General features: G+C 39.8%; 2 protein-coding genes across 2 annotated transcripts in view; one reads left to right on the forward strand and one right to left on the reverse strand.

The window, feature by feature from the left end:
- Positions 1 to 6,482, forward strand: part of srebf1 (sterol regulatory element binding transcription factor 1) — a 48,173-nt gene extending 41,691 nt beyond the window's left edge. The window contains 3 exon segments of the mRNA XM_072559216.1: positions 1,831 to 2,016; positions 2,920 to 3,034; positions 3,709 to 6,482. Of these exon segments, the coding sequence (XP_072415317.1) occupies positions 1,831 to 2,016; positions 2,920 to 3,034; positions 3,709 to 3,929 (522 nt within the window). The 3' untranslated portion in view covers positions 3,930 to 6,482.
- rai1 (retinoic acid induced 1) overlaps positions 6,467 to 13,984 on the reverse strand; it is a 47,569-nt gene continuing 40,051 nt past the window's right edge. Inside the window, exons 3-5 of the mRNA XM_072559196.1 lie at positions 11,027 to 11,120; positions 9,071 to 9,120; positions 6,467 to 7,517 (exon numbers count right to left, since the gene is read on the reverse strand). Coding sequence (XP_072415297.1) covers positions 7,494 to 7,517; positions 9,071 to 9,120; positions 11,027 to 11,120 — 168 coding nt within the window. The 3' untranslated portion in view covers positions 6,467 to 7,493. The remainder of the gene's footprint in view (positions 7,518 to 9,070; positions 9,121 to 11,026; positions 11,121 to 13,984) is intronic.

The raw sequence follows: 13,984 nt of genomic DNA on the forward strand, positions 1-13,984 counted from the left end.
TTGTGTTACAGCATTTTGTTCTAACATTTGTTGAAAAGAGACATTTGCTGGGGCAGGGAGAGAGGAGGATATTGAATCTCAAGAAGAGATGTCCTCAGAAATATTGATACTGTATATACATGTCAACTAGGACCTCCTGCTTTGTGCTTTTTAAAACAGTGCCACCCAAAATGCTGTGAGAAGCACTGGAGCTCTCCAGTGAAAGATTTTAATTTAGTTTTTGTAGTAAGTTGCATTGCTTTCCCATTCTCTTCCCTTCCACGTGCCCATTTTAATGTCTTTATTCCAACTGAACACCGCCTAGTGTAATCAGTCAAAATTCTGACAGAGATTCCAAAGGGAATGTATTTTATAATTGGAAGAGGAAGTTAGAAGTAACATTCCTTGGATTGCACTTCATATTTGAAGCTGGTGGTTTGTTCCAGATAAGTGTGCTTGTCACCAAACCCCACCCCCCAGTATGCAGCACGCTTACTTTTCTGGCTAAACTGCTGACATGTGAAGCTGCTAGAACTTTAATACGTCAATAATTTGATACACCAATACTTTTACATTATTAACGTATAGTCACTTTCAAGTGTGAGTAAAGACAGTAACTATTAGGCAAAGGGGTACACCATGGTGTTCTCTGATCCTGTCTTCATAATGATCTCCATAATATGTATAACAAGGAGAGGACACGATCAGCAAAGGAAGTTGGGGGTACTGAAGTAGAACATAGTATTCCGAAAGCTGTTGTAATTGAGATCGGCTAACTTGGCTCAGACAAGAAAATGAATCTGTGACTTTCCTAATCTGTAGAGCTCAATACTCGTTACTACAATGCCTTTTACCTCATCTAAAATGGAGACGGGAGGGAGTTATTTTGTTTTAAATACTTCCGTTTATAATGCTATCCATTCGAGCAGTTGTGCTTTCTGCACTAGCTGTGAGAAACTTTGAACATTAGATTATAATTAATTTCTACATTAAAAAGATTCAAAATGAAGAGCTATGCAATCAAGATCACTATTTAATTGCAGTCATAGTTATGTATCTTGTATTCTGTGGTGATAATGTAGCTTTTCTCCCTCCCAAATTTTTGAACAAAGGGATAGAGAAGGAGAATACCAAGGTATAGAATCATTTAACAATGGTCAGTGCATTTATTTGCCTCATCGACCCACGACTGAATGAATGGCTGCAGCTGTGGTGCATTGTAGTTGCATTGCATGTGTCCTTGATGTGCAACGCACCTGCAATGCAATACAGAGCCAGACCCTAACACCATTTCTGCAGAACATCTGAAGAAATGCTGCAAACTCTAAAATCAGAGCTGGCTAGTGTGTCGTCGTCGTCATTGAAATGTTATTTCTGTAGTTACAATTCTTTCTTTCTCTCTTTCTCTCTCTCTCTCTCTCTCTCTCTCTTTCTCTTTCTCTCCCTCCTCCTCTCATCTATCTGTCAGGTTACCTCTTCCCCCTCTCCCATTCTGTGGATGTGCGTGTCTCTATTTTACTGTTCTATTTTGTGTGTATTCCTTTTTTTTTGGTTCTTAATTAACTGAGATAAGCAACTGGCATATGGAGAATTGTATTTGCATTACCTGTGATGGAGCACCAAATCAGCAGCAGCTTTTCCCTGTGGAACTTTGGGACCATGTTGAAAGTGGTCATATTAATTGATAAAAAGAAGTTTGAGTGAAGCAGCTATAAACTAGTGTGGCGACTTTTCAACTGAGTGTGCAGGAGCGATGGCTAAATAATTACAGAGCATTAAAATGCCCTTTATCACATCAGTTACTGCAGCAGCAAAGTGGTATGTGATTGAGATTGTTTGTTCTTTTCTCAGGCAGTGCAGCTCTTGCTGTGTGATCTCTTGCTCATTACCAGAACCAGTATGTGGCAGCAACAGATCAACATGAGTCAGCCCGTGAACTCCATGCACCAGGCATCCCCACTGGAGCTGAGAGGCTTTCAACAGGACCTTAGCAGCCTCAGAAAGCTGTCTCAAACATTCAGACCAGCCTTCCGTAGAGTAAGTAGGTTGTAATATGGTGATTGGAGGGATTTATTTTAAGAGACTTTGCAACTCAAAAAGAGTACCGCTGGATTCTGTAATGGAATTGTGAGTAGTGATCAGTGAACTTCCACTGCTTGAGTTATTGATCTTGACTGTGTTACTCAGGAAAGAAAAACTCAACAAGAGTCAAATGCTACGCATAGAAGGAAGGCAATTCAAAGTGAGATGCATCCTTAGAAGCATATTTCAGTGTCGTTGGCAATACTTAGAAACACTCACCTCTCTGTTAGTAGATTAGGAGGTTAATGTTATAAAACTGTACAATGTAGTCCAGAAGTAGGTCATTTGACTCAGCCATTCAATGAGATCATGGCTGATCTGATAATCCTTGACTCTGCTTTTACACCTTCTCTCCATAACACTTTCTGACTGAAAGTCTCTCTACCTCAGCCTTGATAATGCTAACAACACAGCCTCAACAGCCCTCTGTGATGCAGGATTCCACTGACCAACTCCCCTGTGATAGAATACGTTCCTCTTTACCTCTGTTTCAATTTGAATGGAGAATATAATCTCGATAACGCTTCATTGCCATGCTGGGAATGGTGCATCTTTTAATCTTTTATATCTACATGAAATAGCAATGGGAACTTGGTTTAAAGTCTCATCTAAACGAGAGCATTCCTGGCAGTGCAGGTTTTGCTTAACATTGCAATTTGAGAGAAAGGAGCTGTGCAATTGAGAGATTTTGGGTAGAGGGTGGGAGATGATTTTGAATCATTGATAGCATAACAATTCTTAATTTGAATCCAGTGATGAGACAGGGAGGAGGAAAAACAAATGAAGAATGTTGACAGGACAACCGACCACAGTAATTTTGCTTAAAGATATAATGTTTTGGTGTAATTTATTTTTTAGGTGTTTCTACATGAAGCAACAGCCAGGTTAATGGCAGGAGCCAGTCCAACCCGTACCCACCAGCTACTGGATCGCAGTCTTAGGAGGCGGGTCACAACCCCAGTACTCAAAGCTGGTAAGTAGCGTACCTAAAGCATTTTAGACTGATCTTCAAATGCCAGTTGTTCGGTATAAAAGTTCATTTCCACCCCCTTTCAAATCAGTAAACCATGAACGGGTAAATGTTGGTGCTCCGTGCAAAGATTATATGGGATTCAAGTTTGTTTGGGATTTGATGCTTGGCTTCCTGGACCACTTGGCTGTCTCATGACCAGAAACATTCTTCTGCACAGTGGGTCATAAGATTGACATTCACACATAACATTCCCACCCTAGGAATCTGTTCATTCTTTTGGATTCTATACAGTTTGCAGTCCTGTGTACCATGTTGAAATCGGTGTTTTTAATGGGTCAGCTTGGATATGGATATCAGAAAACCTTTAAGGATAGCATAGTTTCACTGAAAGGTCCAAGAGGATAGTGATCAGAAGAGGGAAACTGGGTTAGTATTTATTCCTATCTGCTCCCTGGTCCAGAAGTACTGAAATTGAATGTGCCTGCCACTGATAATATCAATGTTTTGACCTTTTATAATGGGACTTTCAACTGGGATCTCTCTGGCTTATTACACTGTGCGGCTCATTTATCTATCAAGAAAGTTTTAACATGCATTTATCAACCTTTTGAGTGCCTTTCCACACCTATGTTTGACTGCTGGCTCATTTTTGCCTTTCCGGTTCTGTTTGATAGGTGAGTCTGACACCCACCCAGGTCGACGGGAACAAGCTGAAGCTCTCCTGTTAGCATGTCGCTACCTGCCCCCAAGTTTCCTGTCTGCTCCAGACCAGCGTGTGGGTATGCTGGCAGAAGCAGCTCGCACTTTGGAAAAGATTGGTGATAAACGGACTCTCCATGATTGCCAGCAAATGATTATGAAACTGGGTAGTGGCACTACAGTCACCACAAGTTGAAATGTTTCTTTTTGTTTTTGGTATAAGAATATACCCCACACCCTACAATCATTGTGACTGTACATAGTGTACACGTATCACCCCCCCGCCCCCAAATGAAGCAGCACAGTTCTTTTATTAAAATAATGACTTGGTCAAATAAAAATCGTATTTTCATAGTTTAAAACTGTACATATAAAAATATTTATAATTTTTTAAGATAAGTTGGAATGCAGCAAATTCATTTTTGTAGAATTAAAAGCACTTGTTTCTCTAGAAGCTTAGCTTCCCATATAATACTGCACCAATGATAAAGCCGATCTGGGCTTTTTTTGTGCAATATACTTTTATATGATTAAAATAACACAAATGGAAGTATCATGATAAAATATAACTTTTTTTACTCTAAAGTATTTGCATGAATTTTCAATTAATTTTTTTCAAATCTTCAATTATTTTTTCGTGTTCTGGATTTTGGAGAGGTTGGGTACATGCAAGCACAATGCTCACTTTAGTTCCGATCAGTTACCTGCACCTGTGTTTGAATGCACACATGGATTTGAACAGAGGACTTGGGCAATGCCAAACTGATGAAACTGCAGCCCTCTGGATGAGGCATTAAGTTGAGGGCCTGTTCAGAGATATGAAAGAGAGGACATTAAACTCCTGTGTGCAACATTGTGGACAACAGATGGTGGTTTCCTGAATTGGGTTGTACTCGTGTGTGAGAGAATATGTAGAATTTGAAGGAGAGCGACATGGTGGCTCAGTGGTTAGCACTGCTGCCTCCCAGCGCTAGGAACCTGGGTTCAGTTCCACCCTCTGGGTTTCTTTGAGGTCCTCTGATTTCTTCCCACAATCCAGAGATGTGCGGGTTAGGTGTATTGGCCATGCTAAATTGCCCACTGTGCCTAGGGATGTGCAAGCTAGGTAGATTAGTCATGGGAAATGCAGGGATATGGTAAGGATGTGGGTCTGGGTGGGATGCTGTTCAGATGGTGGGTGTGGACTCTATCAGTTGAATGGCCTACGTCCACACTGTAAGCATTCTACAATTTTATAAAGCTTGTGGGCCAGTACAAAGTTTTGTTTACCCTTTTCTCATTAATTAAAATCACAGTTGTAACAGTTACATCACTAACATGGGCTAGAGGAAAGACTCTTGTGCAATTGGCCAATCACCAATCATTTTAAAAACACCATTTTACTCAGTGTAGGTTTGAGAGTACATTACACACTACGATTTACTCTCAATTACTTGTCTCCTACGAGTCTAGCCTCCTTTTATCTCAGTTTTCTATAATTACCTCCATATCTATATTAGTAATTCTGTTCAATGCTTTGAAAAGGTAGATTGTAGTCATTTAACAAGAAGCCATTTGGGTCATGGGTCCATGTCAGCTCTACTTACTGCAGCCTAGTTAGCTACAGTTTCTGCTTTAGTCCCACAGCCCTACAGACTTATTTCCTTCATCTAATTCCTTTTGAAATCATTGGTCATTTCTCATTCCACTGTCATTGGTAGCAAGCCTCAAGTCATAACCAGTCACTATGTTTAAAAACAAAAGTTCTTTCTCATCTGCATCTCTTGCCCAAGGAGACAGCAAATGGGTAGCTTTCTTTGTCCAGTTTAACAATCTTTCAATAATTCCTCTCTCCCCTGAAACAGGCATCACTTTTCTTCATTGCACAATAACCAATCCCTACAACAGCCTTTACACTTCTCTTTCTTAAGCTCATTTCTACAACCTCCTAACTTTTTTGTATACATCCTTTTAAGGAGCTGTGACAGGGGAGAGTTAGTGCTGGCCTATGTGACTTCAAAAGTAACTAGCAGTATATGCTTAAAAGCACAGGATTGAGTTGCTGTTTTTATGTTTTAATTTTTAGTCCGGAAACTTGTATGCTATTTGCACACTTCCATTTGCAATGGGGCAACGTTAGAATCAAGAAATGTGCTGCTGTTCACAAAATGCTAATATTGTAGCACAGAATTGGCCGTTTCTGGTTGATACTAAATTACTTTATAGGGTAGTGTTTGCTTATTGATTTTTGGAACTCCTGTTTCTGTTAGACTTCTCTCCTCTCCCAGCAGTGCTGGAATATGGTTCCACTGGTTTCAGAAGCAGTCCCTCAAATGTCTACTTTTAATTTTTGTGCCTGGCTATCGCGTAATGGCAGCCTCGTTGATCCGAAAATAAGCTCGTCAAATTGTGTTCTCACCTGCATCCAAGAGCCGTATATACTCATTCTCAGGAGATGGTCAAGGAAATGGAATGCAGATAAAGAAAAAGGGGACATAGGGGAGTCATTCAAGCTTGTTCCAGCATTCAGTTGGATCATGACCCGTCAGTCTGTTAACCTATTTCATATTCATTGATACCTTTTCTTAACAAAAAGGTAAGTCTTAGTTGCAAATACTTTAATTGACAGCCACAACCTTGTTCGAGGAGGAAATCTGAAATATCCTAGAAGTCTAAATAATGTATCATGTAATTTCACCACATTAAATATGGCACGCCAAAATGTACAAGAAAAAAATAATTACAAAGACCTGCTCAATTATGCAAATAAGCTAGATTGCTTTCTGCAGCTTTTTATTCCTAAAAAGTGGCATTGCATTACAGGTACATATACAGTACATTACATTACACATTGAAAGGAGCTTTAAAGTTGTGGGTCTCTTCCCAATAGATAGCAGACTACCTAGGCATCTTCAGTTCCATTAATTTTCAATAATCATCTTTAACATTTGGGTGCACTGATAATCATAGGAAATATAATTCATGATCACATTTCCAGAGTTTATGATTGACACGGTCTCCATGGTGATCTGATGGCCACCTTGTCTTTTGTTTAAAAAATTACAAAAAATTAATTTTGTAAACTCAAAATAATTAAATACTGCTAAGTATGATAAAGGGAGAACTCACTGCCACAGTCAGTCAATCTCCTGTAGTACTTTGGAGACACAGGCGTATCGCCCATTTTTCTACAATATAAAATTGGTAAAACAAAAAACTTTGGAAAAAAAAACAATGACAAGGCAATCAGATGTGTTTCTTTTTGTTTTTAAAATGTATTTTGATAGTTACTTTAACAAATTAGACGTCCTCATCTGTAAAGTTTTCATTTATCATACATTAACAGACTGCAGGTTGGTATCATTCCTCTATCCTCTCTTAGCCCCTTGCAAAACACCACATTTCCCCACTTCGAAAGATTATCTACACAGCAACATTAAGACAATTGATGGTTTGGAGCTTCTTAAATTATCAGTGTTTACACAGGCGTCTTGCAGTTCAGAAAAATGCAGAACCTATTAATATTTACCCACCCACCCCCACCACCAAACCAGTCCCCAGGAAAAAAATGCAGCAAGGATTTGATGGGGGAGAAAATACATTGACTGACTGGAACAGAGTCAATCTGTTGGTGTCCTCGTCACTTTCCAGATATCTTGGTATTTTTCCACTCCTTTTACTGCACTATTTTACAATACATTCATTGACTGTTCTCGGTTTGCAGTCTGTATTTAACACCTTTTGTGTTACTGTTGCTTGGCACAGTGGAACTTTCCTGCTGTTATAGTGTTTTAGACAATATGTTCTAAAAAGAGAGGAAAATTAGGTCAGTTATATGAACGATTAATAACTAGAGGAACATTTCACTCTAAGGTTGTGTTTAAATTGTACAGGAGAACAGTACCTCACTATTGTATTCTACATAAAGGAACAAGATGGGAGTGAATATTCCCAATGCTCAGGTGTCAGTATTAAAAATGGCTACTGTGATCCCTCTCTGCAAATGCAGTTGCACCAATGAGGTCATACCATTAGTGAGAAAGAACAAAATGCTTTTTAGCAAAGTTCTAAATTTAACTGAAACCATCTGATCCCATCAGTTATCCAGACCACATTACTTTGATCATCCCCGATGTCAGATCATGATTTGACAGTGTTGACCGTATTCACTCCAAGTAATCACATTGGTTCTAATCTGATAGCAACACAACTTTTTTCCATTTGTTTTCTATAATAAGGAAATGGTTATACGATGCTGTGTCACCATTAAGCTGTGATTGTGATATAAAAACTTTATTAATATCCTCAGATAATCAAAGCGTGGCTCCAATTATGCACAAGCCAGTACAATGCTCCACCTAGTGGTGAAGTTGACCATGTATGTAGGCAAACATTGCACTGCATTCAAAAAAGATATAGCATTAATTATATGTCTTAACAACAGGTTAATATTATTTTCCAAACCAGAAGGATATTAAATTTCTAATAGGCATCAGAATTAATTTTGTAAATGAATCATTTTGAGTTTGTGAAATTAGCACAATGCCACTCTAAACACCCAGTCCACCAGTCTGTCAGAACATAGCTTCTAGCTTCTAATTTAACTTGACAGTTTAATGCATGAAGGAATGCCAATAACATACTGAATAAATCTCATAATGCTACTAAAACATGAGCAGGCAAGTTCTCCCAATGATATGGCCAACATTAACTCAAATAACAAGCCAGCATTTCAGTTCATTGCAGTTTATGGGATCTCGCTTTATGCAAATTAGCATCTGCATTTCTTAACAACAGCAGTTGCTTTGCAAAGTGGAGTTTCCAAGATCCAAAGACACAAATGATATTCCAGTCAACAGTCTGCCCTCGATGTATATAGATCTCCAGCCATAGGTATACCAGTCACTAATTCTGTGAGAGGCTGCTCACTTCTAACACAGTGTTAGCTCATGTATAGAACACTAACAAGGCTGGGACAAGTTAGAAGTGATCCTGCAGTTTATCCTTTGGTATAGTGAATTGTTGATCTCAGCAATGAAAACCTTCAGCTTTATTATCTCTGATGCTAGTTATAGTTTGAAACCTTTGATTAAAATGAAGAAACACATCAAGTGACTACACACGAATTCTATGTGTAGCATACAAACATCCACCCACTTGTGAACTTTGCCTGTTTGTTTGCCTCTGGACCAAAGTATTAAATGTAGAAGAACAATTTGAAGACTTAGATTTACTTCCTACCCTACAGTTCAGTACTATAAGGTTGCCTTTTGTTTATAATTTTCACTTTGGGGTGAAAAAGGTAAAAGGAAACTGATGCTTTCAAAATGCAGCCTTCCAAATTCATTTCATTCCTACCTTATGTTTTGTGCACTTCATCGAGAAATTCTCCTCACTTAATTGGCAGCCTGTGGGAAGAGGGGATGAGTGAAAGCAAAAAAGAACAATAATTACTGCAGGCTCAATAGCATTTACAAAAAGGTAAGAAGCAGTATAAATTGTTTTGGGATAAAGTAACAACTGTGCCTTAAAATCAGAAGATTGTCCATGCAAACTCCACTCTAGGCAGTTGAGTACGGAAACAAGACTGACAAACCAACCCAGAGAGACTAAAACATTACCAAAGATGTCATCCTTCAGATGAGACATTAAACCAAAGCCCCATCTGCTCTGTCATGTGGATTAGGAAGATCCCAATTTTCTGTCTAAAAGAGGAGCAGGATAGTGATCCAAAGTCACAGCTAATGTCGCTTTAAAAGATTGGTTTCCACAACTAGATTCTTTTAATGCATGATCCCTTTGAATCTTTTGAATAGCCACCTAAATATTTAGTTTCCCCCAGGCTGCTGCATGGCCACATATGCACATCTTGATGGGAACTTTAGTCCCAGCCAATAGTATCCTTTTCACCACCACCATTGTTTTTTATGGAAGCAGCAATTTGTGGGATAACTGGCTGCTGACAACAATGATTACACTGCAAAACAGTACTTCAGAGGCTGTAAAACACTTTGAAACATCCTAAGGTTGTGAAAGGTGCTTTTTTATTACTTTTGCTATATCATTGCAATTTATTTCCAATGATATGTACCAGGTGTGCTAAGTATTTATTGCTATTATGATATTGTATGGTCCTGAAGATGCACAGATGCACAAGGCATAGAGTACAGTTTTGTGGTTCATGGAAGAGGTCTGGTTAGACATCGATACAAATTACATTTGCAGGTGTAGGTTTTCAATCCTAGCTTTATTTTAAAATTGAACCCGATGGCCACTGCTCAATCTTAACACAGCAGGAGGCCATTCAGCTCATCCTGCCTATGCCATTTGGCAGAATCAAAGAATCCTTACAGTGTGGAAACAGGCCCTTCAGCCCAACAAGTCCACACTGACCCTCCAAAGAGTAACCCACCCAGACTCATTCCCCTACCTTATTATTCAATATTTACCGCTGACTAATGCACCTAACCTACACATCCCTGAACACTACAGGCAATTTAGATTGCCAATTCACCTAACCTGCACATCTCTGAATTGTGGGAGGAAACTGGAGCACTCGGAGGAAACCCTTGCAGACACGGGGAGAAAGTGCAAATTCTTTACAGTCGCCTAAGGCTGGAATTGAACCTGGGTCCTTGGCACTATGAGACAGCAGTGCTAACCACTGAGCCTCTGTGCCGCCCAAAGTATCCAGTCAATCCCACTTGCCCAACACTACTTCTTCACAGCTCGGAAATAATTTTCCTTTCAACTATATATCAATTCCCTACAAATAAAAATCCATCATTGTATTTTAAATGGAAATCTTGTGTTAGAGTGGGTAGTGCATTGCCTCTAAACTAGAAGCTACAGGTTTGTGTTCTACCCCAGGATTTGATGGAGAAGGAAAGTGCATTTATCAAGCTGAGTGAGCATCAATCCTCAGGTCCTTCTAATAAGTTCCAAATGTAGGGAGAATCAGGGAATTCCTGGTTAGCCACATAACAGAAAAAAAAATGGAATCTCTATTAGCACTGATCATCGCTCCAGACTACAACAAGCACATGAGAGTGCATGTTGCTGCAACTCAGATCTTGGGTGAACAGCCAGTGTGGGTCAAATTTGTGTCAACAGTATCAGGTTCAATCCCCTTTGAGTGCATTCAAGGTGTAATGGTGGAATGGTAGAGATTGTGGCGCTGTTGAGCCCATCTTTGGGCACAGAATGGAAGGGGATTTATGTGTTAAATTTGTGTCACTGTTTACTGACTATAGCTGAGTTAAACAGAGGGGGGGAACAGTTTTGATAATTACTGAGAGATGGTGTCCTCCTTACCTGACTCAATGGCACAGATATAATGATATTTCTGATTGCACCCCTTGGTGTAGCAGCCCAGAGTGGCACCCGCCTGCTCGCACGTGGAACATTTCTGTCAAGAAACAACAAATACAGCACAATTGTTTTGTTAAAAGAAGCAAATGGACCGAAGTTTCGCTTTTCAAAAATGATACAATAAACAAGTCAATAGTTTTGTCCTGAGCCCTAAAACCACTGCTCTACTCACATGTGCACCAGGGAAGCAAGCTGTGAATAAAAATATGTGCGTTTGGTCCCGCAGAAAGATTGCAAGGAACTGCTCATTCAACAAAGTTGGTGGAGAGTAACAATATTTTAAAGTGGAATTATCTACAACCCTTCAAGAGTGCCTTGTCTCTCTGGCTCTGGCCTTTTGTGTAGACATGTTCTCTTTATCCTACCAGCTGCCCAGACCAAGCAGGGAATTTCTTTCCTAAAGCCTTCTGCACCCCTCCCTCACCATTCCCCAATCCTCCTTTAAGAAGCTTAAAACCTGTGTCATGTCACCTGTCCCAATGTCTCCTTGTATATCTCAATTTGTTAAGTCTTTGTTCGAAACTTATCCAATCAAGCACTTTGGTTTGTTTCGAGATATTAAAGTTCATACAGTTTTTGTTGTCCCAGGACACGCGTTAATCATTTTGCTCTGTATCTAATAGCTGTTGTTTACACTTCTGAAGGACCCAAGGCCCATTTACTACACAAAATAGACTATGTTAAGTTTTTTTTGTCCCAACTCTCAGGATGTAAGAATAATTATTTTTGGCTCATCTAGTTTGACAAGGGTAGATTATTAGTCATTTCAACAGCGTAAAGTACCAGTGTGATACTGGCTGGGGTTCTCACTCTGGGAGAAAAAAAAACTTCAAATGCAGTGATGGAACATAAAGATACAATTACCACTCAGCAGGAAAATAATCCGAAGTGGTTTGATCAAACTCCCACAGCACGGGCGCCAGAGAAAAAAAATTATTTGTACTGCCTTACTGACGCCACATGCTACAAGCTACTTCATATCCTTCTATGATCAAGAATTACATTTGCCAACCCATTTCTCTTAGCACCAATACTCAGTCAAAAAAAAAAGGGTTAGATTACTTAATGTTGATGAGATGTCCATTCATAAAAAATACTGGGATGGACCTTCCCAGAAATGACGAAAAATTAAACTAGCCTTTCTCTGCAAGGAAACAGTAACACCATTTTCTGAGGAAGGGATCAGGAAGAATAATCCAAATAAATTGGAAACTTAAAAAAAAAGCAATCTTCAAAAAGCAACTGCTTGAAAGGGAAAATTTTCAGGCCTTTTAAAGAGTTGAGAAAGGGCACAATGAGCCAAGTGGTGTCATTCTCTGTTATATTCTGGATTAGTGGTGCTGGAAGAGCACAGCAGTTCAGGCAGCATCCAAATAGCTTCGAAATCGACGTTTTGGGCAAAAGCCCTTCATCAGGAATCAGGCTTTTGCCCGAAACGTCGATTTCAAAGCTACTTGGATGCTGCCAGAACTGCTGTGCTCTTCCAGCACCACTAATCCAGAATCTGGTTTCCAGCATCTGCAGTCATTGTTTTTACCTCATTCCCTGTTATATCACACCAAGAGTCTGAGGTAGAACTAATGCATGCATTTTCAAGGCAACATGAAAACAACAGTAAAATGTCATCCCTGAGAAACTGCTAGGACTTAATGAACTCGAATAGCGAAAGATTACCTTTGCATACCTAGTTGGTAGCAGGAGATTTAAAAATAGATTTCAAGATTTATGGAGGACAAATTGATAAATGCTGCAGCACTGGAGAGGGGCCAGTGATCTTGTTACAAGGCTTAGGGAGGAAAGAGAAAACTATCTTATCATGATTTGACTCTGGATTGTACAGCACAGAAGGCCATTTGGTTCACTGTGCCTTTGAAAGAGCTATTCATTAAGTTCCACTCTCTTGCTGCATTCCAAAAACCTTTAACTTACTTTAAAATTTCTCAAGTATATTTAAGATGCTCCTGAAAACTTCATTTTGGTGTTACCTCAAAATGCTTATTTTGAAGCCCCTATAATGAGACTGTTGTGCTGAGGAACATTAGCAATGCATTTTGAGTGCTTCACTATCCTTAACCTTTCTGGAAAAATAAGGGAGGATCTCATAGGAACTTGTAAAATTCTAACAGAACTAGACAGGGTAAATGCAGGCAAGGTGTTCCTGATGACTGGTGAGTCCAGAATCAAGGGTCACAGCCTAATGATATAGGGTAGGCCACTTAGGACTGAGATGAGGAGAACTCTCATCGCCCAGAGAATGGGTGAGCCTATAGAATTCTCTACCACAGAAAGTGCTCAAGACCAAAACACAGAATATTCTGAAGGAGGAAGTAAACACAGTTCTTTGAGCTAAAGGGATCTGGAAACAAGGGACTGAGTTGGATGATCAGCCATGATCACGTTGAATGGTGCAGCAAGCTCAAAGGGCAGAGTGGCCTACACCTGCTGCTATATTCTATGTCTCTCCCCAGACTCCATGCCACCAGCTAGAGGAGCCTGAATTACCTCCTGAAGCTGCCTTGCAGTCTAATATCTGCTTGGGGAATGGAGAATTACCTTCACTTGTGCTGTTATTGTCGGATGGATGGTCGATAGGGAGTGCACTACTGTGATTCCAGTCTGCCATCCCTCAGGAATCCCCCACTTCCCCATCAAAGGCCAATGTGGGGATTTTCAACCGCCTTACTCTAAGCTGGACTCAAATTTGCACACAAGGAGGTAAAGGGACGTTGTTCTAACCCAGATAACCCTTAAAAAAGAACTTAGTAGCTCCGGCGTGACTGTATTATTGTACGCCTCGGACTCATGCACAATGTTTTTATGGTCACTTTGCAGCAAGTTCATTTTTGTGGTGCTTGCAGAGGCAGTATGTCCCGGCCCCAGACTAATGATCGGAGTTTCATA

The sequence above is a fragment of the Chiloscyllium punctatum genome, chromosome 40 (genome assembly GCF_047496795.1).
Source record: "Chiloscyllium punctatum isolate Juve2018m chromosome 40, sChiPun1.3, whole genome shotgun sequence".
In the NCBI taxonomy this organism is placed as follows: Eukaryota; Metazoa; Chordata; class Chondrichthyes; order Orectolobiformes; family Hemiscylliidae; genus Chiloscyllium; species Chiloscyllium punctatum.